This window comes from Ictalurus punctatus, chromosome 5 (assembly GCF_001660625.3).
Source record: "Ictalurus punctatus breed USDA103 chromosome 5, Coco_2.0, whole genome shotgun sequence".
Lineage (NCBI taxonomy): Eukaryota > Metazoa > Chordata > Actinopteri > Siluriformes > Ictaluridae > Ictalurus > Ictalurus punctatus.
The window spans coordinates 18,810,278-18,835,082 of record NC_030420.2 but is presented as its reverse complement, the minus strand read 5'-3'; the positions used below and the strand labels follow the sequence as shown (position 1 = coordinate 18,835,082).

The 24,805-nt window shown below is 36.9% G+C and overlaps 1 protein-coding gene and 1 long non-coding RNA gene across 5 annotated transcripts; one reads left to right on the top strand and one right to left on the bottom strand.

The window, feature by feature from the left end:
* Positions 1 to 464: 464 nt before the first annotated feature.
* LOC108265782 (uncharacterized) lies at positions 465 to 2,621 on the bottom strand. 2 transcript variants are annotated; one of them, XR_001812747.3, is made up of 5 exons: positions 2,352 to 2,621; positions 2,201 to 2,267; positions 1,905 to 2,081; positions 1,299 to 1,816; positions 465 to 815 (listed from the first exon to the last, which is right to left on the bottom strand). It is a non-coding gene; the product is annotated as an uncharacterized LOC108265782 (long non-coding RNA). The 2 variants fall into 2 exon arrangements; XR_001812748.3 differs by having other exon boundaries at positions 2,201 to 2,251.
* A 165-nt stretch (positions 2,622 to 2,786) lies between these two features.
* spinb (spindlin b) lies at positions 2,787 to 23,950 on the top strand. Of its 3 annotated transcripts, none has more exons than XM_017468467.3 (5): positions 2,787 to 2,935; positions 14,617 to 14,668; positions 14,812 to 15,071; positions 16,735 to 16,968; positions 23,349 to 23,949. In XM_017468467.3, the coding sequence occupies exons 2-5, from the start codon at positions 14,640 to 14,642 to the stop codon at positions 23,534 to 23,536; spliced, it is 711 nt and encodes a 236-aa protein (XP_017323956.1). In that variant the 5' UTR covers positions 2,787 to 2,935; positions 14,617 to 14,639; the 3' UTR covers positions 23,537 to 23,949. The 3 variants fall into 3 exon arrangements, with proteins under 3 accessions (XP_017323956.1, XP_017323959.1, XP_017323961.1); XM_017468470.3 differs by lacking the exon at positions 2,787 to 2,935 and adding an exon at positions 9,123 to 9,319 and having other exon boundaries at positions 14,884 to 15,071; positions 23,349 to 23,950; XM_017468472.3 differs by lacking the exon at positions 2,787 to 2,935 and adding an exon at positions 9,124 to 9,319 and having other exon boundaries at positions 23,349 to 23,948.
* The last annotated feature ends 855 nt before the right edge of the window (positions 23,951 to 24,805 follow it).

Here is a 24,805-nt window from a genome sequence, read left to right as displayed (position 1 = left end):
ATTGTTATACACAATTCTAACTTCAATAGCATTTGAAGGGAATGACTTACAGTCATATAACCAACTGTAAAGTGTGCATCTCTGTGTCAGCTATAAAGCACACCTTTTTAGATTTTTGATATTTACCAAAATAAACTATTAAATCGTATGTAAATTTGACATGAATTTCACTACCGAATGGGCTCATACACAAAATATACCATAATATAAAGCTCAACAGCATTTGAAGGGAATGGATTACAGTCACAAAACCAACTGTAAAGTGTTCATGTAGATGTCAGCTATAACACACATCTTTTAGATTTTTTTTTTTACATTTAACCCTACAATGCATGAACCAAAAAACCTACACGAATGCATAAAGGGGGGTCAAAATGACCCATATTGGAATTTATCATTTTCTTCACACACTCACACAAAAGGTCCTATTAATGAAATAATTAAAAGTACTGACAATACATGAATGTTTTAATATTTCAAAGATGTTTATTTGTTTTCTGCATTTTATGTCTGTCAGCTGGCCACCAGATAACTGCCTTGTTGACTCGACCTACATTTTAGAAAACTGTATAGGGAACTGTGTGTAGTGAGAGTGAGTGAGTGAGAGAGAGAGAGAGAGAGAGAGAGAGAGAGAGAGAGAAACTAATTGATAATTTGATAAGTTTATTATTATCTTTTTTCAGATTGAATGTCACCACTGCAGGTGGTTCCATGTGGCACGCCGTTCCATGTCAGAGAAACAGTTCAACAGGGCTCAAAAAGTTGACTGGAAACACTGTAAATAATGTTGAATTTCTCTGGCTCCCATCGACAATCTGTTGAAAATGTACATAAATAAATTAAACTGTACACATTTCCCTATGTACAGTTTTCAAAAAATTGTGCTCATTTACCAAAAATGTCAGTTTGTGTAGGTTTTTTGGTTCGTGCATAGTAGGGTTAAATAGCAAAAATCTAAAAGATATCTAAAAAATTTACATATGATTTAATAGTTTATTTTAATAAATATCAAAAATCTAAAAGGTGTACATTATAGCTGACACCTAGATGAACCCTATACACTTGGTTGTGTTACTGTAGTCATTCTCTTCAAATGCTATTGAAGTTAGAATCTTGTATACCAATGTTGTATGTAACAGATTTTTTTAAAATTTAAAAGACACATTTTTGAAACAAATATGTTTATAAAAATATTTTAAAAACTAGTAAAAACAGTACAAACAGTAAACAGTATCGAATTAACAACTACCCTATTACAAGCAAACACACAGATGTATTGAAACATTTTTACAACTCACCCGAGTTTGTTTTTAATGTGTACAAACTGCTTTAACAGTTCCCTCGTCAGGTTTTGATCATAACCAGTGTGTCGATTCTCCCCAGCATGGAGTCTCTGTGTAGCTTTAATATGTTTATACGAGATGCTGTGTCATTGTAACATATCTGTCAAAGACTGGTTATAAGCACAAGGTGTCCATACGCTCCTCAATGACAGCAAAACACTTCTCAAGGGCCTCAATACGACCATCAATGGTGTTAAAACGGCCCTCAGTGGTCTTGAAACCGCTTTGTATCATGTCGAATAAGACTCTGTTGTCTATAACAACAGGCGCCTCGCAACTGCAAGCTTCTTGGTTTGAAGGTAGAACCTCAGACTCACTGTATCCAGTGGTCACCATACATTCGCTGGCACACATTTTTCCATGAGCCTGGGAAAATGCACAAGCATCCCACGATTCTAACAATTTGTGATCCCAGCTCAAAATGTCGTCTATCTAGTTAGATGATGCTGACATACGTTCATCCACAACCAAATCTGAAAAAGTAAAACAGGTGTTAGGAAATCAGTACGAATTAGGAAAAATAAAACAATGTTTTAACACACATTTTTACGCACAACATACCGTTTGCCAATCCGTGCGAACGTCTTGACTTCAGCACAGATGTTGGCTGCACTAAGTCGGTGTCTCTCAAATAACCTTCAATCGTTATATCACAGTCACTATTGATCACCATACGATTTTTGAGCTCTGAAAAGTCGATCTTGTTTACAAGACTTGACAAACCTTTGTGCAATAAAACTAAAAAAAATAAAAAATTTTTTATTAAAAATAAAAACATAATCATTCTACACATACACAACACATTGTACATAGGCACAAACACTTATAACTATAATACACACTTACGTACTGCTCACCTGGTTCAGTAACTGTATTTTATCAACAAGGTCCAACATTGTCCGTGTTACCTGGAGCGTTAGAGACCTGTTTAATCATTGTATCAGACCCATGATTAATTTATAAATAAATAAACATTTTCTTAATGCATAATAATAAAAACACACTTACTGTTAAGATAGACTGCCCTCTCCTATTTGAAGTATTCCTCAAAATGAAACAAAACTTTAGAGGTAAACTAAAATGAGAAAACGACGATTCGTTTATATTCCACCACACAAACGCTGGTACACAAGCGCGATCTTTGAGCTTCAGCGTCACTGACTCCGTCTTTTATACGTCGCAAGAAGGCATATGTATTGGTGGGGGTTTCGTAACACCAAGAACCACGCACACACTAAACTCATTAACATAAACACATCGTAAGCAAAACCCCAACCTCCTTACACCCAGGGTGTGATATGGAATCTATCTTACACAGACAGACAACAGCGAGAATGGTCACGTGTACGGATCATACGACCTTCAGAAACTGTCAGCATGTGGTAAACACATAGTTCATAAATTTATACGCTCTACAGATATGGCAGCCGTGGGAAACACTTGTGGAGGGCAATGTATATAGGCACAGGGGCTTCTGTATTTACCATCAGTATCTGTGCCTACAAGAAAAACTTGTCTTCTAGTTTAGACAAATGCTAGATTCTTTTAAACAACACTTCAACATTTACTTCCTAAAGGGTTCTGTTTAGAAGGTATGTAATAAAATATATCTTTTTTTTTCCCATTTCATATCTACTATGGTTTAACTGTTTTGGTGTTTATTTAAATAATTTTGTTGTCACGCCATACCCCACAAAATCGTAATCAACAAATGTTTCAATTATTTCACAAACAAACATTCTGCTCATTTATGTTCACAGTCAACCATTATGCATTTTCTATCAGCATAGTTACACAAAATGAAATCTACAACACAGTAACATACACATATAACTAATATTAACCATCTGATACACTTTTTTCTTACATCAGACGTATTTCACCTAAACAATCCTTACGCTTCAAAATAAAATAATACCACAAAAGTATTTTCAGAAAAAAACAAAATATTCACTTATACCACAAAAATGTATACATAGTGTGTGGATTAAAACTGTAAAAAGCACAGGTCACATCAAACTCTTTAACAAAAACCTGTCCTAAGCATTATCTGATTAAAAAAACCAAACAAACCTTGAAACACATACCCATTATCTCACACAAACACACACATACAACTTCCAGTAGCGCGCACACACACACACACACACACACACACACACACACACACACACACACACACACACACACACACACACACACACACACACAGGCTAACCCACGCACACCCTGGCCATAAATTAGGTGCACATACAAAACTGTCAGCCATGGTACACAGAACGTCATAAATCATCAATCAATTTGATTGACAGTTTGACAGAAAGTGTATGATATAAATACTTATGTTACTAAGACCTTTTAACCAACTTCATACTGTTTTATTTAAAAGTTTTATTTAAGTGTTGATTTGATTGAACAGGGTTTGCAGTAATCAGGCCTGGTTGGGTCTCGACCAGCTGAACCCCATTATGAATGCAGTTTCATAGATTTGGGGAATTAGCAACTATGGGTGCAAATGCATATTCACACAGGCCCAGTTAGTATTAGATAACTTTTTTGCTTCAATAAATAACATTATCATTTAAAAAGTGTATTTTGTGTTTACTCACATTGCCTTTGTTTTATCTTAGATTTTGTTTTAATTTCTGAAACAAGCATGAACAACTAGTATGAAATATATACAAAAACAGAAGAAATCAGGCAAATACTTTTTCACAGCACCGTATAAGTGATAGATATAGATTAATTGAGCCTTTCCTTCACTCATTGCACAGGAAAATGATATTTAATTTTTTTTTACCAATGTAGTGTCTGAAGCAAAGGTTCATATAATTTCTAGAACAAACATTAAGCCACATACTTGAAATATGGTTTTAAATATTAACTTGACATTGATTAATAATTGATTGAAAATGTCAGTTTCAACATAGATTGATTTAGTAGAACAAATGTTGGTTATGGAAAATGAATTGAAAAAGAATGTAAGAAAAAATATAACTTTATTTGCTTCATGACACAAGCAGGAATACGTCCTGGATGGGATGTCAGCCCACAACAGGGCACCATACATACTAGGGATGTCACGAGAACTGATACTTCGGTACCAAGTCGGTACCAACATGCTTAAAACGTGACGGTACTTGTTTTTCTGCAGTTGCATAAGTACCGTAGGTACCGAGGTTGCAATTCCTCCGGAACTGAAGGGTGCAGCAAATACGCGTAAGTGTATTAGTTGGTCCACAAGTGATGAAAGAGAAGAAGAAGAACGCCTACAAGCACACGGGAAACACTACAGAAGATTAGTTTAGCTTAACAAGTTTAGCTCCGCCCCGACTCATTGAAAGGAAAAGAGAGGAAAGCTAGCATTGGTTGCCCATGTGCAACCGATGCTAGCGTTCATTTCAAACAAAGTGAGGAAACACCTGGAATTTGGTGAAGCACCTGAAAGATGGTTCTGTATTATGTTTGTTTCAGGCAGCTGGCATTGTAGCCGTGAAACCAGCTAACGTTATGCTCCATGTAATGTTTGCGATAGCCAGTTATTTGTTAATGACGCTAACGCATTGCAATGTTATAAACTACCTCCTAATGGGCCACCATGCATCGCCATTCAGCCCGTGTCCTGTCAGCAAAATGTAGCCTAATGTCACTAATAATTATTCAAATGTTCATGCTTTTAATAAATCTTTTTGGCCTGCCACCATATCAGTGAATTTAAACTAATGCTTGCATTCAGAGTATAAGGGGTGTGTTTGTGTGCGCGTGCGTGTATTTAGGAGTGCACCTTAGCACTTATTAGTCATTGTCAGACAGTGTTTGATAACTAAAATACACCCCCCCTCTCTTTGCCAGTATCAACCAGAGGAGGATGTCCTCCAGAAGTTTTAAATTTTATTAAAAAAAAAATGTATGTTTATTTTTTTAAATCCACACCGTGGTATCGACTTTGGTATTGAGTATTGTGTACTTTTTGTGGTATCGTTACCAACTACTAGATTTTTGGTATCGTGACATCCCTAATACATACACACATATTCATACACTTATTCACATTTAGGGGCAATTTAGAGCAGCTAATCCATTTACTTGCGTGTTTTTGAGCAGTGGGAAGAAACATTAGAACCAAGGAGAAACACATCAGGGCATGTGGAGAACATGCAAAAACCCTCACAGATAGTAACCTGACCTGAATCCTTCAACTGTGAGGTGGTGTTGCTATCCACTGCACCACCAAACCATCTTTAAAAACCAGCCTAGGGCTTTGGTCTTTTATATTACACAGTACACAGTGAAACAAAACAATGTTCCTCCAGGACCATGGTACTACATAAAACAACACACTAACAACACGAGAGGACACAGAACTACATAAACTACATATGCAAACATGTGCAAACAACACAAGACAGTACAATAACTACTAAAACGGGACAATAGGCACAGTAAGTGACAATGTAACACCGACCAGTACATAGTTCTAGCATGGACGTGTCAGATACAGCAGGTAGTTCAAAAAGAATAACAATATAATTTAAAAAATGCTGTAAATGTAAACATAGCATGCATAGTATACATAGTATACATAGTACATAGTATAATGTTGGGAAATTATGTTAGATTAAAATATAAAATAGAGACATTAAGAAAATGGGAGAAAAAAGACCTCCTGTACGTAGAGCTAGAAGAAGGGGCTGCAGCAAGGTGAGCCTGCAGAAATAGATAAGAAGAGTCTTGCGTGTGTACAAAAAACACGGCCACAGACACTCGCACGAACACAGAGAAGATTTTAGAAAACTTTATGTGGTTTAATTAAGTAAACACATAAAATAATTATTTTTTAACAATCATGGGTTTTACATAAGAAATCAGGGTCCTTCTGATCACGGCCCAAGGAATTTGAGAAGCCTGAGTGCCTTTAGACTCAATAGAGATCTGGGGAGTTTGCGTGCCATATGACATTCTGTAGTACATCTGGATAGCCGCATCCGAATATCTTTTCTTTATGAATGGCACTGAAATAGAAGTTTGAGTAGATGCGTTAGATCCTCTTTGGGGGAATAGCGATGCAAGTCTGTGTGGATGCCTCCGTTCTCTTTTTCCTGAAAGGCAGCACGGTTAAACGTGTCTGGGTGCCAGAATCCACTTTACCCCATTTGAGAAGGGGACCGGTAAATTGGGTCTGTGTAGGAACTGTTGCCGTCTTCCTCTTAAAGGATGCTCCAGGGTTTTTTTTAGAAAGACCAGGGTTGATGGGATTAGATTGTACGTCTAGAAATTAGGGATATTAAAAAAATACTTAAACGTACATAAAACATACATAGGGCTGGGCAGAAAGCAACAAGGAGGATAGATAAAGAACTGTTTGTACTTACTCATGGCTCAGCGAAAGAGGCAGAGATGCAGGGGGAAAAGGGGTGTGTGTGGAATCTTTAGGTTGAAGGAGATAAGGAAGAACCCTCACAAAAGTAATAAATAATAAAGAAAACAGATGTTGGCTGATGTCGTACGAGAACAGATGGAGGCAAAAGTTATACTAGAAAAAACTTGAGGGCCAACACAGGGAAAAGGTGCAAGCTGAGATAAGAGGGCGCTCCCTAAAGGTACATGGATGCTTTAATTGTATATAAGACAACTGTAAATGATAGTACTTTGATACTTGCCACCTATGGGTCAAGCACATATCCTTGGTCCAGTAATACTGGTTTGTTTGTTAACTTGCTGAATAAACCTGCCTTACCTGTATCCAGTCTCCGAGAGTTTTGTTAAAGTTATTTCTCTAAAGTATAAGTCAGATTGGTTACTAACGTACATTAGTAATAAAAGTTATTGAGCTAGCAGGGCCAGTGCAGGCTGAAGAAGACGAAATTTTCCTGCAATACAGCAGATTAGTTTATACCATCTATTGCAGTTATTGCAGTAGCAGCCAGGTAAAGAGTATAATGGTGACAAGAAATTAAGTAGCAGCAAAAATACAGGTAGTCAGTGCAGAAATGTGCAGAAATTGCAGGGGGAGTGGGATGGTGTCCAGTCCAGTGTGTGTGTGTGTGTGTGTGTGTGTGTGTGTGTGCGTGTGTGTGTGTGTGTGTGTGTGTGTGTGTGTGTTCCAGTCTAGACTCTAAGTATTGAGGAGTCTGATGGCTTCTGATTTGCATTTCCAAATTGTCCGTAGTGTGTGAACGTGTGCTCTGTCATTGGTTGGCAATCCTCCCAGGGTGTCCCCCACCTTGTGCCCTAGTTCCCTGGGATAGGCTACAGGTTCCCCTGTGACCCTGTGTAGCATAAGCGGTATGGAAAATGGATGGATGAATGTATTTTAGCCGTTTAGTTACTGACTGTTCCAAACACAAACGGTAGTTATATTTGTGGTTCCAAAACACACTGAAGTAGCATGCATCTTGATCAGGGGTGACCAAGTCCAGCCCCAGGGCCAAATGCAGACAGGTGTTACAGACAAACATCACTGAAATTTTTCCATCACCTGGCAGTGGCAGCAAAATATGTTAACACAGCAAAAATGCAAGACCTTTTTTTTTCTCTCATTGCACCTGCAAATGAGTTTATTGAATGATATTTAGCCATGGCTACAGATATTTAGCCAAGGCTTATGACAAATTTAACAGCGAGAAGAGGTGGAAACTGTTGTGGAAACAGTCTTTCCAGCCTAAGTTAAAAAAAAAAACTTCAGAAATTAAAGGATTTGTAGATGCCAAAAAGTAATCAAATTTTATTGATACAATAAAGTGAGATAGTCTCCAGAAAGTCTGAATTACACACACAACCATTCTCCTTTGCCTTAATTAATTATTCATGTCTATAAAATATCTTACATTTATGGTGCATGCGCTGTCAGTTGGATCTTTTTGAAAGGTTTTACCAGGACAAGGTTACTTTTTGTGGCATGTGTTGAATTTTCTGAAAGGTTGTTTTAGGACAAGGTTTTTACTCTGTCCCAAAATTCACCCTTATACCTGAATTATTTTCTGGCTTTAGTCCCAGCCTGGTACTCTTCATTCTGGAAGTCTTATATTTTATTTTGACAACGGTTTGCAAGCTTCAAAGGGCGTTCATTGGAAACACAGTTTCAGAGAATGTCTAATTGCTATTTTATTGTCATAGAGTGAAGCTGTAGTAGACAAAATACAGGGTTGTGCAGAGTAAACACAAGGTTCTTCTAACTCAGTACACAGGAAATACAGAAAACACCTGCTGTGCAGTAAAACGCAGGATTCTTCTTGCTCACTACACTTAGACTGACTTGATTAGAAAGTGTTTCATGGTTTTAGATTATTCTTCTAAATATTGATTATACATATTGATCATACTTTATTAAATATCCAAATATTAGTTACACATATTGATTACACTTTATCAATAAATTCTATAAAACCACTAAAATATGGAAAACCTTTTGGGAATTCTTGAAAGAGTATTTAACTAAAGTGGATTTGCAACCAAGTATTAAAAATGACAATGTAATTTATGATTATGTTAGTGGGTCCATTACTTTTGGCCACTGATACACCGTTTACCGGACTTGCATAGCCTACATGTAAGTATCATCAAATTAAGGCTGAAAATCTGCACTTTGCGCTCATATTCATTATTTAATTTCAAATCCAATATGCTGCAGTAGACATATTTATGACGGTGTTTGTGTAGGCTATATATCCGGCTCTAGGGTATTTTGATGAGGTCTAGTCTAGCCCCCTTCGTAAAAAGTTTAGGCACCCCATGGTCTAGACCGACCGCAGATCAGGTCAGTCAAACGCGCATGCGCATTACCACACGCCGTTTGTGTGTGTGTGTGTGTGTGTGTGTGTGTGTGTACGCGCAAATTCAACATTGTCTGCATAGCATTCGTTTTCACAATTATAATAGCAATATAAATACTGTATTTCGTTAAAATGGGACAGGAGCGAAACCCATAAAGTGGAGGTCAACACTTTACAGAGCCATTTACCGGCTACGCACTACTTGTAAGTAAAGTTTCATTTCCAACTGACTTGTGCACGCGGACAACACAGTGGACATAGTGAATTGTTGTGCATGCATAGGATGTAAGTAAATATATCTTTTGCAGATGCACACAGTCTGGGTTAGTGATCGAGGGACTAGCAACACACTGGATTACACTTATTCTTTTGAAAGAAAAGTGTGAAGCGTAGTAGTTGTTCCAACAAAGATACTTTGGATTAAACTCAAATTTTACTTGAGTATTACTCAAGATGCACCACGTTGTAATCCGTATTTAAAAATGCAAATGACTACTTTTAAACGACAATCTGGGTTTTATTTGTGAAGTTTAGCTTTGATTTAATGCTGATAGTTCTTTATGATTAGCCAACAGTGTGTTGATATTTCCTTATTTAGACTGGCGAATCCATCATTGTGGACAGAATTAATCATATGTTAACACAGTTAAAGTCATGATTATAATTAAACAGTGCAACACAAATTAAAAACAAGTCCTTGGTTAAAATCTGTTAATCTGATCCGTTTCGCTGCAACCATTGAGGGTCTTTGAATATATTTAGTAGTATGTGTCTTTCTGAAAATCCAGCAGTAGTAAATCTACCTAACAGCGCTTAATCCTTGGAGACTCATGGATGGGTGATTCTTATGGAATGAAATTAAGGGAAAAGTCTTGCAAATGTAAGAAACTGAGACCTTAGTGAGTTGCAAAAATATTTAGATATTTCAAACATCACTATTATTGTTGAACTCCTCGCCTTAAAGGGGTCATATGATGCTTTATTATTATTATTATTATTATTATTATTATTATTATTATTATTATTATTTTTACAGTTTCCTTTAGTGTGTAATGTATCTGTTTATGAATGTATAAGATCTGCAAAGTTACAAAGCTCATAGTCTCCCACAGAGAAGTTTATTCTATCTAAATCCCTGTTCACGCCTGGACAATTTTCGAAGTGCGAAAAACGGTCCGTTTAAAGCCCCAGTGGCTGTCACTCACTGCGTTTACATGGACAACAATAATCCACTATTAACCCAATTAAGACAATACTCTAATTAAGAAACTACCATGTAAACAGCAATTTTTAATTACCTTAATCTAAATAAGGTTATACTCGAAGTAAGCACTGACCACTTTTACATGGACAGCAGTAATCTAATTATTGACCTTACTCTGAGTAAGATAAATAATGTGATTAAGGTGTTTACATGAGTCGCTTTTAGAATACTCCTGTCATGTTTCCGTTTTACACGTTATAGAACATAATTATATTAACAGCCTGCGTCATTATGTCACTGCGCCACGCCGTCCGACGTCCCTCCAGAATTTCACGTATCAACATACAGTTCGTCTTCGTTATGGTACCGTATACAGTTTTGGGTGCATGACAAATAATTAACTGCACTTAAAGCGTTCGTAAAAAAAAAAAATTAATAAAAACACCCAATACTGTATACGGCACCATAACGAAGACGAACTGTATGTTGATACGTGAAAAATTCTGGAGGGAGGTTGGACGGCATGACGCAGGCTGTTAATCTAATTATGTTCTAAAACATGTAAAACGGGAACATGACAGGAGTATTTTAAAAGCGACTCATGTAAACACCTTAATCACATTATTACCTTACTTAGATTAAGGTCAATAATTAGATTATTGCTGTCCATGTAAACGTAGTTATTGACAGCTGTAATGAGACACTCAATGAGTGTTCACACCCAGGCGTAAAAGGCGTGTCAAAGCATAACTTTTTTTTTTTAATGTCGGGGGTTAATTTTTTTTTTGATGCACAGTGTCAAAAACTGTCCGACCAATGAGATTTGCGCTTTTGTTCACATGCCCAGAGCTGCTGAAGTTACATAAAAGTGCATAAGTGTCTTGCCGATGAAGATGCCAGGACCCGCCATTTTAGTGAGAGTGAATAAGTGACATACCTGAAATAAAATACTCACTGCTAATAAATCCTTCTGCCTACACACATAAACAAGGTATCATTTGAAAGCACTAGATTCAAAATGACACACTAAATACTATATGTATATTTATTCTGTTGTGGCTTTTTTTTTGACGACTCTGAAATGCAAGCATGTATTCTAAGTGATCCATTTAATTCTTTCACTGTTTTCTACACTAAATAACATTGTTTATTTCTTTGTCTTTTCTCTGCAAATGATAATCCGCTGATTGATAGTCCATTGTATTTATTTTGAACCTGGCATATATATGTGTATATATAAGTATTCTTGACCTCTTATTCAAATAACTAAGTGCCCCGTTGTTGAGTTGTTGTATTATCATATTGAGCACAAAAAAAGACGTAGTCAACACTTCATCAGTATGTAGTAACAGTAACATTTTAAAGTTGCCTTATATCCACCCCTTCCCCCCAAAAACAAAATTATATTTAAAAAATAAAATAATCTGGGTCTTTCCATAAGTATGTGAATGCTATTTCTGTGAATTTGATATAATTCAAGTCATTACTTATTTTAAAAAGAGTATACTGTTTAAATGTAGAACTTTAAGGATTTAGCTTTAAAGACGTATTTGTTGCAGTGGCCAAATCACCAAATACCTTACATTTCGCAAAAGTGTATACGTGCTTTAGCGAGTTCACATAGTGTGTGAACGGCTTACAGACGTAAATACTGGCTCTCTTCTTATTCTCAGTGATAAGCGGGTGTCAGAAACAGAAAGTTGTGCAGCACAACCTTGTGTATGAGGTATTTCTGCTTTTCAATAAGCGCCATCCACTGTCAGGGAGTGAATTTGCACTTTCATTCAGTGCTTCGCCTGCATTTAACAAGTGGGTGTGAACACAAAAAAACGGGGCGAAAAATGGATTGTTTAACGTGCTGTGAAAAAACGTCCCCAAATAATAAATAATTGGCTTGGTAACAGAGGGTTGTAATTTACCGCAAGCTCAAACACGCGTGCGAGCTCCAATAACGTGGTCGGATTTTTGGTATAATCCGACAACATTATTAACAGTGTTTCTTAGAAGATTTTAATTGCTTTAGAAGCCTTGGAATTTGAACCTCATCATTATGGTAAGGGGCGTTACATTTATAACATGTAAGGCTTTTGGCCAATCACAATCCAGTGGGTCAGCTGGCCAATGAGAGCACTCTGGGCTTTTCGGAAGGAGGAGCTTTGGAGAAATTAGAGCATTTCAGGCAGCCTGGGAATAGAGGTACTGCAATAATGTGCAGTATGTGACAAATAATGCATTTTTTGTACATTAAAGCATGTTAACTTATTCGATTACAACCAATAAACAAAATAATTAATGTTTAAAATCATGATAAAACCGCATTAAAAAGCAGAATATGACTCCTTTAACCCACTGTACTGCCCACCAGTTCAACCATCATTGCTGCTGTGTTACATGATGGTGGGCAGGTTGGGTTCATGTTTTAGTAGTAATGATGGAAATTAGATGTTCAAAAATTGCCACAGTAGGACTGAAGAAACCATGAGCCAATTAATAACTACAAGAAACTTATATGGATGGTAACGCATTCTGGAAAAATTACTTATTTCTAGGGATGCACCGAAATGAAAATTCTTGGCCGAAGCCGAAACCGAATATAATGAAAAACTTGGCCGAAACCGAACACTTTTTTTTTTTGCGCGCGTTTTTTCCATTTATTTTGCCATTTTTTTCACCATTGCATAAATTAAATAGTCAAAATGTGCTTTTTACTATTTTGTCTTGCTTTTCAAAGAAAAAAATTAATTACAAAAACTACAATTTCAAAATATTTATTTAACACTGAACATTTTTTTTTCATTCCAGCAGGCATAGGCTACCAACAAGGCACAATAAAACTTTAAATAAATAAATGAGTAAAATAAAAATATTTTTATGTGGTCATCTTTGAGCCCCCCTTGAATAGCCTATGTTAGGCCTATAACTGACTGCTGAAAGAATGTAACACTCTGTAGCCTACAACAAAAAAGTGCATTAAAAAGTGCATTAATTCGACAAGAGTGCAAAAAATGATTCTATTTGGTTCTATACGGCTGATTATATTGGGGATATATACTGCTCGCGTCCCTGTACACCTCGTGGAGTATTATAGTAGATATAGTATAGTTAGATACGTTGTCAATGTTACGTTCCTTGATAGATTTAGTTAGTTTAAACTATAGATTAGTTCATTTAGTCCCTGCTGGTTTTTCCGCTCCCAGTCCATAGTACTAGTTCATGTTTCTTGTTTTGTGTTTTGACCCTGTTTTCTGTGACTGTGACTTTGATTCCCTTTGCCTGTCTTGACTACGTTTTGTGGATTACGATTTGGATTTGTCTGCCTGCCCTTAAATAAATACGTCTTTACCCGCTTCCGTACTCTACTCCCTTACGTCTCGTGAAGTGACAGAATACTCTTTAACAGAAACAAAAAAGTAAACATCCGAAGAGCACGTAGATTGTGCACGTAGCTCGTGCACGCGTGTGCCCCCTCATCGAGGTCGTGACATTCACGAGTCTCACTCTAGTTGCTAGGCTATTTGGTCACATCATCAAACATGTCATTGTTCTCTTATTCGGCCGAACACCAAAAACGCTTTTTTTTTGCTATTTTCAGCCGAATAATTTCGGTTGCCGAACATTCGGTGCATCCCTACTAAATTCCTTCTCACCCCTGAATATCGATGACTGCCCTAATTGGAAAGAGATTGGCTTGACTTCTATGCACTAATGAAAGTGAGTGCATTGCATCTGGGAATTACATAAAATTGTGACATAATGTCAGTATGTAATTCTTAAAAAGCAATATTCTGCTGATGTTTTTCTCTAAAGAGATCACCTGACATAAGATTGAAGTGTTTGCTTTTCAGCATGGAACATTTTCCGCATTTTAATAATGAATGCCGTTGTGTATTGCATTTAATGTTATTAATTATTGTTAATTGCTTTTCTTTAATGAAACCACACATTGAAAATAATGCAGTGGCTAGATTGCTTTAAAGGTGGACCACATTCACTTCAATTGCATTTAATTTACATAGTGCTTTTAACAATTTACATTGTCAAAAGGCAGCTTTATAGAAATCCAGAAACAAGATTTTTTTAAAATAAAAAAGCCAGAGGTGAAACTCCTTGAGAGGACATAAGGATCCTCAGTATGAACATCAGTCATTTTTTATTTCTGTGCTTCTGATACATGATTGGCTGATTAGAAAACTGAATAAATGAGCAGGTATACAGGTGTTCTATTAAACTGGGTGGTGAGTCTATGTGCATATACACAAACATTCTATTATGAGTAATTCTTAATATGCAATTACAGCAGATGGTGTGTCTGTGAGCAGGATGACAATGAAGAAAAAAAATTCACACAAGTGAGTAGCTGTTAAGGTTGTATGAATAACTTACTTGGAAAGCTCTTGTGAACAGAAACTAATAAGAGAAATAAGATGATGCATTGTATTTGGGTTGACAATGGCTATAACAATTGATGACCTTTATCTCTCTATTTAACTAGACATAAGCACAAGCATCGTGTGGGGATAAGCAGGTCAATAATTCCACCTGTACAAAACATTGTTGGCTGCAGGATAAAGCACAAGTGGAAGGAGGATTGTTATAGTCCGATATCACATTGGACCGGGACAGTGCTAGACCAAATTCCAGTAAACCCTTCCCTCTACCTTATCAAGTATGATGGTTTCGATTGTGTATATGGCCTGGAGATTCTCAGAGATGAGAGGGTTCAAGGTCTTGAGATCTGGCCTGACAGAATTGGTATGTATTTTTAGAGAAATATGGCATTTTAAATGTTTTTCATTAGTAGGCCAAGGTACAAATCAAGTACTTATAGATATTCATAACTGCTTATAACTAGGGCTACAACAACTAAATAATAAAAATAATCGATAACGAATTTCAATTAGTTGGTCTGTGACATCACTGTGGATAACCCCGTCAGTGACATCACTTAACAATTGTGAAAAACGCATTTCTATGAATAAAACACCTGAAAAACACCGGAGGTCACATCGTGAGCTGCTGCGGGAAAAGTGCAAGATCCAGGTCGTCCAAAACCTGAGTGTTTTATATTAAACGCTTCAAACAAACTCGTAAGTGTATTAACGTGGCTTGTCGTGTCAGATGTTGCGACAGGTGCGTGTGCTGTTTAATGTGTTCCAGACATGTTTTCTTCAGCACAGAAATGACATTTTTACCTTTATATCCTTATCTGTTGATGTTAGAAATTCACGCCAGTATTTCCATTTTACATAAAGGCTCGTCCTGACCGCGAGTGAGTCTCCATTAAACTTCACTGAATGAGGACGAGTCCACGCATGCACGTCAAACAGCGCGCAATAGAAAGCAATAACTCTGACAAAAATATTCATTTTGATTAAATATTTTGTTTGATGCTATATTTAGAACCAAAAGTAATTGTCTTTTTTTTTTTAATGAGAGCAGTAACTGTAATGGGGTTATAACATGTAATTGTACATAAATGTAAGAAGTGTAATACATTTACAGAATAAAGGAACATGTTACTGTATTCAGATGAGTGAATGTGTGTTACTGCAGAACATTCAACCTCTTACCAGTTAATGCTTTTGTTTTACTTTTTTAACATTTTTAATATAGTGTTTTAACTTCTGCTTTAAAGCTTGTGGACAATCAGTGTTGTTTTTTTGTTTGTTTTCAAAATTTAATGTTAAAATTTTAAGGACAACATTGGGCAGAATGTGAAATATGTTTTTTTGAAAAAATACAGAAAATAAAATCTGGCCTTTTAATCAAACTGATCGATTAATTGAAGAAATAATCGAAAGAATAATTGATTATCAAAATAATTGTTAGTTGCAGCCCTACTGACAACCCTCAAATCAGTAGTGGAATGTCCAATTAATATACTACAATATAAACAGTCATACTAAAGCGATGGATTTCATAGCACCTATGAGCAGCAGTGGAGTCTGTCAGTGTAAGAGCAATGATGATATCCACAATAACTTAGAAAATATTTATTGTGATGCCATTTGTCAGAATATCTATATTGTGTCATCATATACAGTAAGCTAGCCCTTATGTGAAATACCATGTACTTTGGACATTAAAATATATTTTTATAATTTTGTAGTTTAACATACTTTTTTGTCTTTAAAATATATGCAGTTGTTATGCCCTCCCTTTTCATATTAAATGATTAATTTTGTATGTATTGCACATATACATGTCAAAGTATCGCTTAAAAAATCATTGAACTGAGTTTTGTCATAGATTCAAATCTAAATGTTGTTGTTGTTATTATATACTGTATAACATAATAGATTTTTGTTGTATTGGCCATCCATATTTCACCTTGTCTTTTGCACTTTTAATAAAATAGCATCTTGCTACTATGATTACTAAGTTGTATTAACAGCTATATTATCCTGTATTCTAGCTCCATATCGAATAAGTGATGCTCGTCTAGCTGAGAGAATGTTGGGTCGAGCTGTGGAGCACCAGTTTGAGATGGACGATGGATCAAAGAATGGCTGGAAAGGGTTGGTGCTTGGCAGTGCTCCCATCATGCCCACATGGTTTTTCATTACTTATGAAAAGGACCCTGTTCTTTACATGTACCAACTTCTTGAGGACTATAAAGAAGGTGACCTTCAAATACTCCCAGATGTAGGTGAGTGATTCTTACTGTGTGGAACTCATGGAAAGCTTTAAGTTGGGTGTAATTCATTAATGACTTAACAAAGATTAAGTCAGCCTCTATCTAAAGTCAAAAAATGCAAGGCACCTAAAATTGTTGCACAATCATGTTTAGCAGGTGGAAGGTTATCTAGAAAGGGGAGCACTTGCTCATGTAGCTTAAGCGTGCATCATTGTTAAAAGGGGAAACTGGAATAAACCAGCACAAACAAACTCTAATGATTAAACATATTCATTCAAAAACTGTGTAAAAGGCCTAAACCATGCCCTATGGTATGCTTATTCACTTCTTCAGCAAGACAAAAACTTTACTGATATTGGCAATATTCCATCAAAATACATAATATTAAACATTTCTTAGGACAAATATGTTCCTTCTCATTACAGTTGAACATATGGGTCATAAAATTCACCCAAAGCATAACTTTCCAGTGTTGTTTCTCCCCATTTTTTGTTTCTGGTGCATATGTGTGGTCACATAGTACATCTATGGTCACTAGTCAGATATACTAGTCTAATTTATGAAATGTTTGCAAATGGTACAGAAATTATGCTGCTCTTAAAGTGGATTGCATTGAGAAATGTACAGATTTTGATATGATGTTTTTTGTGCAGCTCTAACTATGACTGTGACCTCACGTTGGTACAATATAACAGGTCCATGCTACATCACACTTTTCCTCTGACCATTGTCATCAACCCAAGTGGCCAAGGTATTCTGGCTGTCCTCCACTTGGCTGTAGAAATGTTACATGTGTAACCTTTTGTTCTACTTTATAAGTTTATATGTTCCATGCTGCCACAGAGGTTTCCTTTAAACCTACCGGAGGCTGTATGCGGAAGTCATCAGGAGGGTTTGTAAAAAGGCCATGACAGTGCAGCCCACCAGGTAGAAATAGACAGCACTCATAAACACTGCTGGACTTTATTGGGTGTGAGAATCACGCTACGGTGGTTTTCACACTGGGCACGTTTGCTGCAGTCTGAATCTGAGAGCGATTGTTCCCAGTGCCCCCTGCATTATTGGTCTGGTTTCAGACTCATTGGATTCTGTTGAACTCCAGTGCATCTGTGTTCATCTTATCACAAACACATATGGAGAACACAAAGCGACTCACCATATTTTTTGTTGTTTTAAAAAAAAATATTATTTTACCCGGCAGTGGACCTCATAAAAATCCCTTGCCACTCATGGTACATGTGCGTTGTGGAAACTAATGATGTCATAGACTGAAACACATGCACAGGTTGCTTTATTTCCTGAACAAGTGCAGACCTGAGTACAAGTTGCATTCACTCACGGGAATCGCAGCTCAGTTCCAATGCAACCGAACTCATACAGGTAGTCCCGGGTTCCTTACCGCAATACGCTTCCCGGGCCGCATGACCGCTTTCACCTTACAAATTGTTCATGCAAACCATGCTGAGGATGAGAATACTGGTGCTTTTCTTTACTGAGGATGAGAATCACTCAAAGTCCTGATACTGTTCCATTGAATCACTTTTTAAAATTATCCTACACTGATGATAAGACCTGCTCAAAGTCCCGATTCCTTATGATCCCCAAAGTCCTCACAGTCCTCATGACCTGTATTTGATTATGCCTGTGCAATCATTTCCTTTAATGAACTGGACTAACCTGTAAAAGACAGTCCCTTTTATGGTGTTCCCCAAAGCACACGATAGCTAATCAGTAAACATAGGGGTAGCTTGGGCATAGTCTAATCTACAGGAGCGGATCGATAAATTATTTAAAGCTGCAGTGCCAATACTATTGGCAGAAATGTAGGTGGATTAAGCCACGATGTGACATGTTTGAACTTCAGTCCTCAACATAGAGACTGTGTGCTGACTGATAATGCATACAAAATCTTCTTTACATCAACAAGGACTGCCGCAACAACACAGAAGGTCTGCTGTTTAATTGCATTGGCCTGATAAGTAGGCAATTTTAAGACAGAATGTGTGCATCTGTCATTATGTTTGTGTCCCACTGCTGGTTGTTGTAAAACACCACTGCCATACTGGCCTGCAATAGTATGTGCAAGCCCCCTTAGAGGTTCCTAAAAAATGTTGCAACATTAGTGACACAGCTAAGTTACAATTATCATCCTTGTGATTGACTTTAAGTCCTAATTCTTCCATCTATAAGACAGGGAGCTTTGTCTGGCTTATCACCTGCTGTCCAGATAAAATGAATATGCACAACCCTGGTGTTGCAGGGGTTCTAGCTTGTACAGCTAAAACAAAGAGTATGTCTCCCTGCTAATATTCAGCTTCGTACATTCTTAAAATTGAAGGTTCCAATTAGAACCAAAAAGGTTTTTTTTCAGCCTGATGCCAGGAGAACCCTTTTAAGTTGCACAATGAACCTTTTACTCTCAAGTTCTTTAGAGAACCATATATTTACTGGTGCCTTAAAGAACCCAGAAATGGTTCTTTACAGCAATGCCACAAGGAACCATTTTCTCATAAGTTCTCTAAAAACCCCTTAGTTCGTGCTTTAAAGAACCAAAGTAAGGTTCTTAAGAGTGATGTCAGGAGAACCTTATAGTGTTCATTTTAACCTGTTATGGGATGATACCTTGAAGAACCAATACACTGCTCTGAAGAACCTATATTAAAAGATAAACTTCTTTAATCTCCAAAGAACCATACAGATGCATCTAAAAAATTAGAATATTGTGGAAAGTGGAACTTTCATATATTCTAGATTCATTACACACAAAGTGAAATATTTCAAGCCTTTTTTGCTTTAATGTTGATGATTACAGCTTACAGCTCATAGAAATAAAAAATCCAGTTTCTCAAAATATTAGAATAAAGAGTTTATAATACAGAAATGTCAACCTTCTGAAAAGTATATTAATTTAATTTAATTAAAAGATCCTTTTGCACGAATTACTGCATCAATGTGGCGTGGCATGGAGGCAATCAGTCTGTGGCACTGCTGAGGTGTTATGGAAGCCCAAGTTGCTTTGATAGCGGCCTTCAGCTCGTCTGTATTGTTGGATCTGGTGTCTCTCATAGATTCTCTATGGGGTTCAGGTGAGACGAGTTGGCTGGTCAATCAAACACAGTAATACCAGGGCCAGCAAACTAGTTACTAGTAGTTTTGGCACTGTGGGCAGGTGCCAAGTCCTGCTGGAAAAGGAAATCAGCGCCTCCATAAAGCTTGTCAGCAGATGGAAGCAGGAAGTTCTCTAAAATCTCCTGTTAGACACTGCATTGACTCTCAACTTGAGAAAACACAGTGGACCAACACCAGCAGATGGCACCCAAAATCATCACTGACTGTGGAAACGTCACACTGGACTTCAAGCAACTTGGATTCTGTGCCTCTCCATTCTTACTCTCTTCTTCTCTCCTTTATTCTAATATTTTGAGATACTGTTTTTTTTTCTTTTCCATGAGCTGTAAGCCTTAATCATCAAGATTAAAACAAAAAAAAAGGCTTGAAATATTTCTTTATTTGTAATGAATCTGGCATATATGAAAGTTCCAGTTTTTGAATTATGGAAAACAATTTTCCATGATATCCAATTTTTTGTTAGATGCACCTGTATAGCTCAAGTCAAGTACCTTATATAACGAAAAATGGTTCTTGACAAGAGAAGGTTCTTTGCAGAACCTATGGTGCTGTAAAGAACCATTGAGGAACCTTTATTTTTAAGAGTATAGATCCAGAATGGGGTAATTTCCATCTTCTTTGTACGCCTCCTTCTTTTGGAATCAGATAATCTCTTAAAGTGAGGTGATCTGACTGTTTCACTAGTAGTAAGAGCAGTCAGTATAGCCAGTTGGTGTGGGTCTTGCATCTTTGTGGGGTGCACCCATGTGTTTGGTATTGGTGAAAATGTAAGCGATTTTCAGATAAGATTCTTCTTTCAGAGAAGACTCACTTTCACTGAAATATGGCCTGGAAGCATGGTCATGTCCTGATCTAGCACAAACTTTAGTGCTTTGGATTTCTATTGCAGCACCACTGTGGACCACACTGTATCTTATGTAACTCCCTGCATCCACTGTTTTGGTTTTTGAAGTCCAGCTTTGCTGGATTAGTGTAATGGATCAGAGGGTTTCATTTGAGAGTGACACTTTTTGAACAAGTCAGTAAGCTGAACAAATCACTCCACTACTTCCAAATGCATGCCAGGGAATGGGGTTCTAAAGCGGTCACGTCGTAGTGTGCTTAAACAAAACTTCAGATGTTAATGGTTACATTTTTATAGCAGAAAGAATCAGGTACCGATACATTTTTTCGAAGTAGAGTGTATTGTTTCTTTAGCATTCATTCCAACATAAAGTCCCCTTCAAAAGTATTGGAACAGCATGGCCGATTCTTTTGTTTTTTGCTACACACTGAAGATATTTGGGTTTGACATCCAAAGATGAATGAGATGTTAGAACTTCAGCTTTCATTTCCTGATATTTACTTGTAGATATGTTTAACACCTTGGAATATGACACCTTTGTTGGCAGAACACCCAATTTTTGGGTGAGAAGAATTATTGGAATAGACAATCGTCAAGTAAATTAAATACTTATTATACCATGTGGCTGTTGAATTCTCAATTCTGATCGAAACGTTGAACAGACGTTCTTTAGGTGTGCAATTATTTTTGAGTAAATGCACAGCTAAAATAGTTCCAATCAGGTCTTGACCACATTACAGTTCTAGATTACTTTGCCAAGATAACTGAAATAACGGAAAAGTTTGCCTACTGTCCACCACAACACACACATTTAACAACAAGCAAAATAACAGAATTTTCCAGAAATAAGGAAGTAATAATTGAGGACCAGCCGTTGAATTATTGGAAAAAATAATGCACACCGAGGTGGGAATGTGGCCACGTGGCGAAGCGGAGGCTTTAGCCATTCATATGCAGTTATTGTAGAAAAGAGAGAGCAAGAAAAAAGAGAGCAAGTGCCTGAGAGAGCATGTGTGATTGCAGTAATGAGACAGAAAAGGCAGTGAACAGTTATAAATATCCATCCATCCATCTTCTATACCGCTTATTCTTTTCAGGGTCGCGGGGAACCTGGAGCCTATCCCAGGGAGCATGCGGCACAAGTCGGGGTACACCCTGGACAGGGTGCCAATCAGTTATAAATGTTTATTTATTTATTCGTTGTTTTCTGCAGTAATAAAAAAAAAAAAACCCAGTGAACAAGGCCTATAAATATTTATTTATTTATTTATTTATTTGTTCTCACTCTCTCTCACTCTCTCTCCAGTAACTGCATATCAATGGCTCAAGTCTCCATTACTAGTTCTAAAATGATGTTTTGGAATTTGCAACAGAGGCTTGAAATGGGATGCATAATAAATTAGTTCCACACAGATGAGCGTTTTAAGGAAAAAACCTGACAAATGTATTGAGGTGTAGTAGCTGTGGTATAAGCTGAATAATTGACTTGGGTCTGTTGAATTATTAGAAATTAATGTACACTCAAGGTGTGAGGGCCACTCCACTTGGCGGCCGCATCATCACCTCAGGGTGTACATTATTTTCTAATAATTCAACAGGTCCATTGTAAATGATTCCTTACTTTTATGGTTGCACATCCCTTGCTTACAATTACTGCATCAAGCTGCTAGCCCACTAACATCAGCAAACATTTCCAGGCTTGTAACTGCATCTTCTTTCAGTTGTTGTTTGTTTTGGGGGGTTTCTCCCTTCAGTTTCCTCTTCAGGAGGTGAAATTCATTCTCAGCTGGGGTAAGTTCTGGTGATTAACTTGGCCAGTCTAAAACCTTCCACTTTTTTCTCCTGATCAAGTCCATTGTTGTGCTGGCAGGGTGTTTTTGGTCTTTGTCTTGCTGCATGATGAAGACCCTCCCAATTAGATTGTATGCATTTCTCTGAAAATTAGCAGACAGGATGGTTCTGTAAACTTCTGAATTCATTCTGCTGTTGCCATCATGAGTTACATCATCAGTGAAGATTATGAGCCTATTCCAGAAGCAACCATGCCTTGACTCTACCTCCACCACATGGCTCATTTCTGTATTTCTTTGCAAATTCGAATCTGGCCTTGCAATTCTTACTGCTGATGGGGGTGTGCATCTTGTGGTATGGCCTCTATATTTCTGCTCTCAAAGCGTTCTTTGAATGGTGAATTGTGAAGTTTATACAAATAGTTCTAAGATTCTACTTTGCACTCAAGTTATTGCTGACAATATAATTTCTACTAAAAACCTTTGTTTTAAATTGAAACGGGAGTATTTTTTTACTTGGAAAGCAACTATATTTCTGATAAATGTAGGATAGGTAGATATCTTAGGAGCACAACCATACTCATAATGTGAAAATGCAAATGTCTACCTTAAATTTTTCCATTTTACAGAAGACCCCACTGAAGTGAAAGAGGCTGGTGAAGTTTTTGACAGTCTTGTTGGAAAGCAAGTGGAATATTCAAATGAGGATGGCGCACAGAGGACCGGCACGATTATTCATCACGTTCAGGCTAAGCCATCCGTCTACTTTATTAAATTTGATGATGACTATCATATCTATGTTTATGACATGGTTTGAGTTTAGAAATTTGACACTATGATACAGTGAACATTTCTTGCCTTTTACTGCTGTTTCTGTGAATGTTTTGTATATAAAAGCCTTTCCGATATTGTTTAATTTGGCTGCCAGGTGTTGCTGTTGTGAGGCTGCAATGAAGTGGTTTTACTATTAATTATTTGTGACATTGGTTGTTGTCTTGCTTGCTCCCTTGTGGATGTGCAGCCAACAGCAACTTGACTGGTTCTTGTTTGTGTTCGTTAGTTTTTCATTTGCTTAAAGATGTTGCTGTTACCTTTCGAAGAGTAATTTTGTCTTTTCTGACACTTATTATATCGTGGCCTTATTGAAAGGCATAAAGTAACCATATGTACTTAATTGTTTTCTATTAAAGGAATAAACTCAAATATGATATGTATATTTATTGGACCCATTATTTGTGTTGTAGTTATGTATTCCATTATTCTGAATGTTTTAAAATGACTAACTCAAATGTATGAACTCAAAAAATTAATTAAATAAAGCAAATTAAATCAAACTAATTAAGTGATATATCAGGAATGGTAGGGTCTTCTAGACGTTGCAAGAATAAAAAAGGGAATTATACACCAACTTCCTGGTGTTTCTGATTTTCTGAAAATTAAGCATATATGCACAATTAATTCTGCTCATATACTGCAAACCTTTTTATTCTGGGCATTAAATGTTAGACTAGCTTTTATCTACTGTACACTCATCTGTATCTCATATACACTATATATCCAAAAGTATGTGGACTCCCCTCATAATTATTACTTTAAGGAGTTTCAGTCACACCCACTGCCGGTGCATAAAATCAAGCACACAGCTAGGCAATCTCCACAGACAAACATTAGCAGTAGAATGGGCTGTATTGAATTAACTATTATTGTGAAATGGATGTGTCTAGGAGGAACAACTGCTCAGCCAGAGGTAGACCATGTGTAAAACTTGCATACCCTCTGTTGTATCACTCACCACATATTTCCAAACTGCCTCTTGAAGCAACTTCAGCACAAGCACTGTGCATTGGTAACTACATGAAATGAGTTTCCAAGGCTGAGCCGCCTTACACAAGCTTAAGAATATCATCCGCAAGTGTCAGATGGAGCGGTATAATGCATGAATGGTTATTAATATTAATATTAATGCCCATGGCTTTGGAATGGGATGTCCAACAAGCTCATATAGGTATGGTGGTCAGGTGTCCACATACAGTATCTCACAAAAGTGAGTACACCCCTCACATTTTTGTAAATATTTGATTATAAC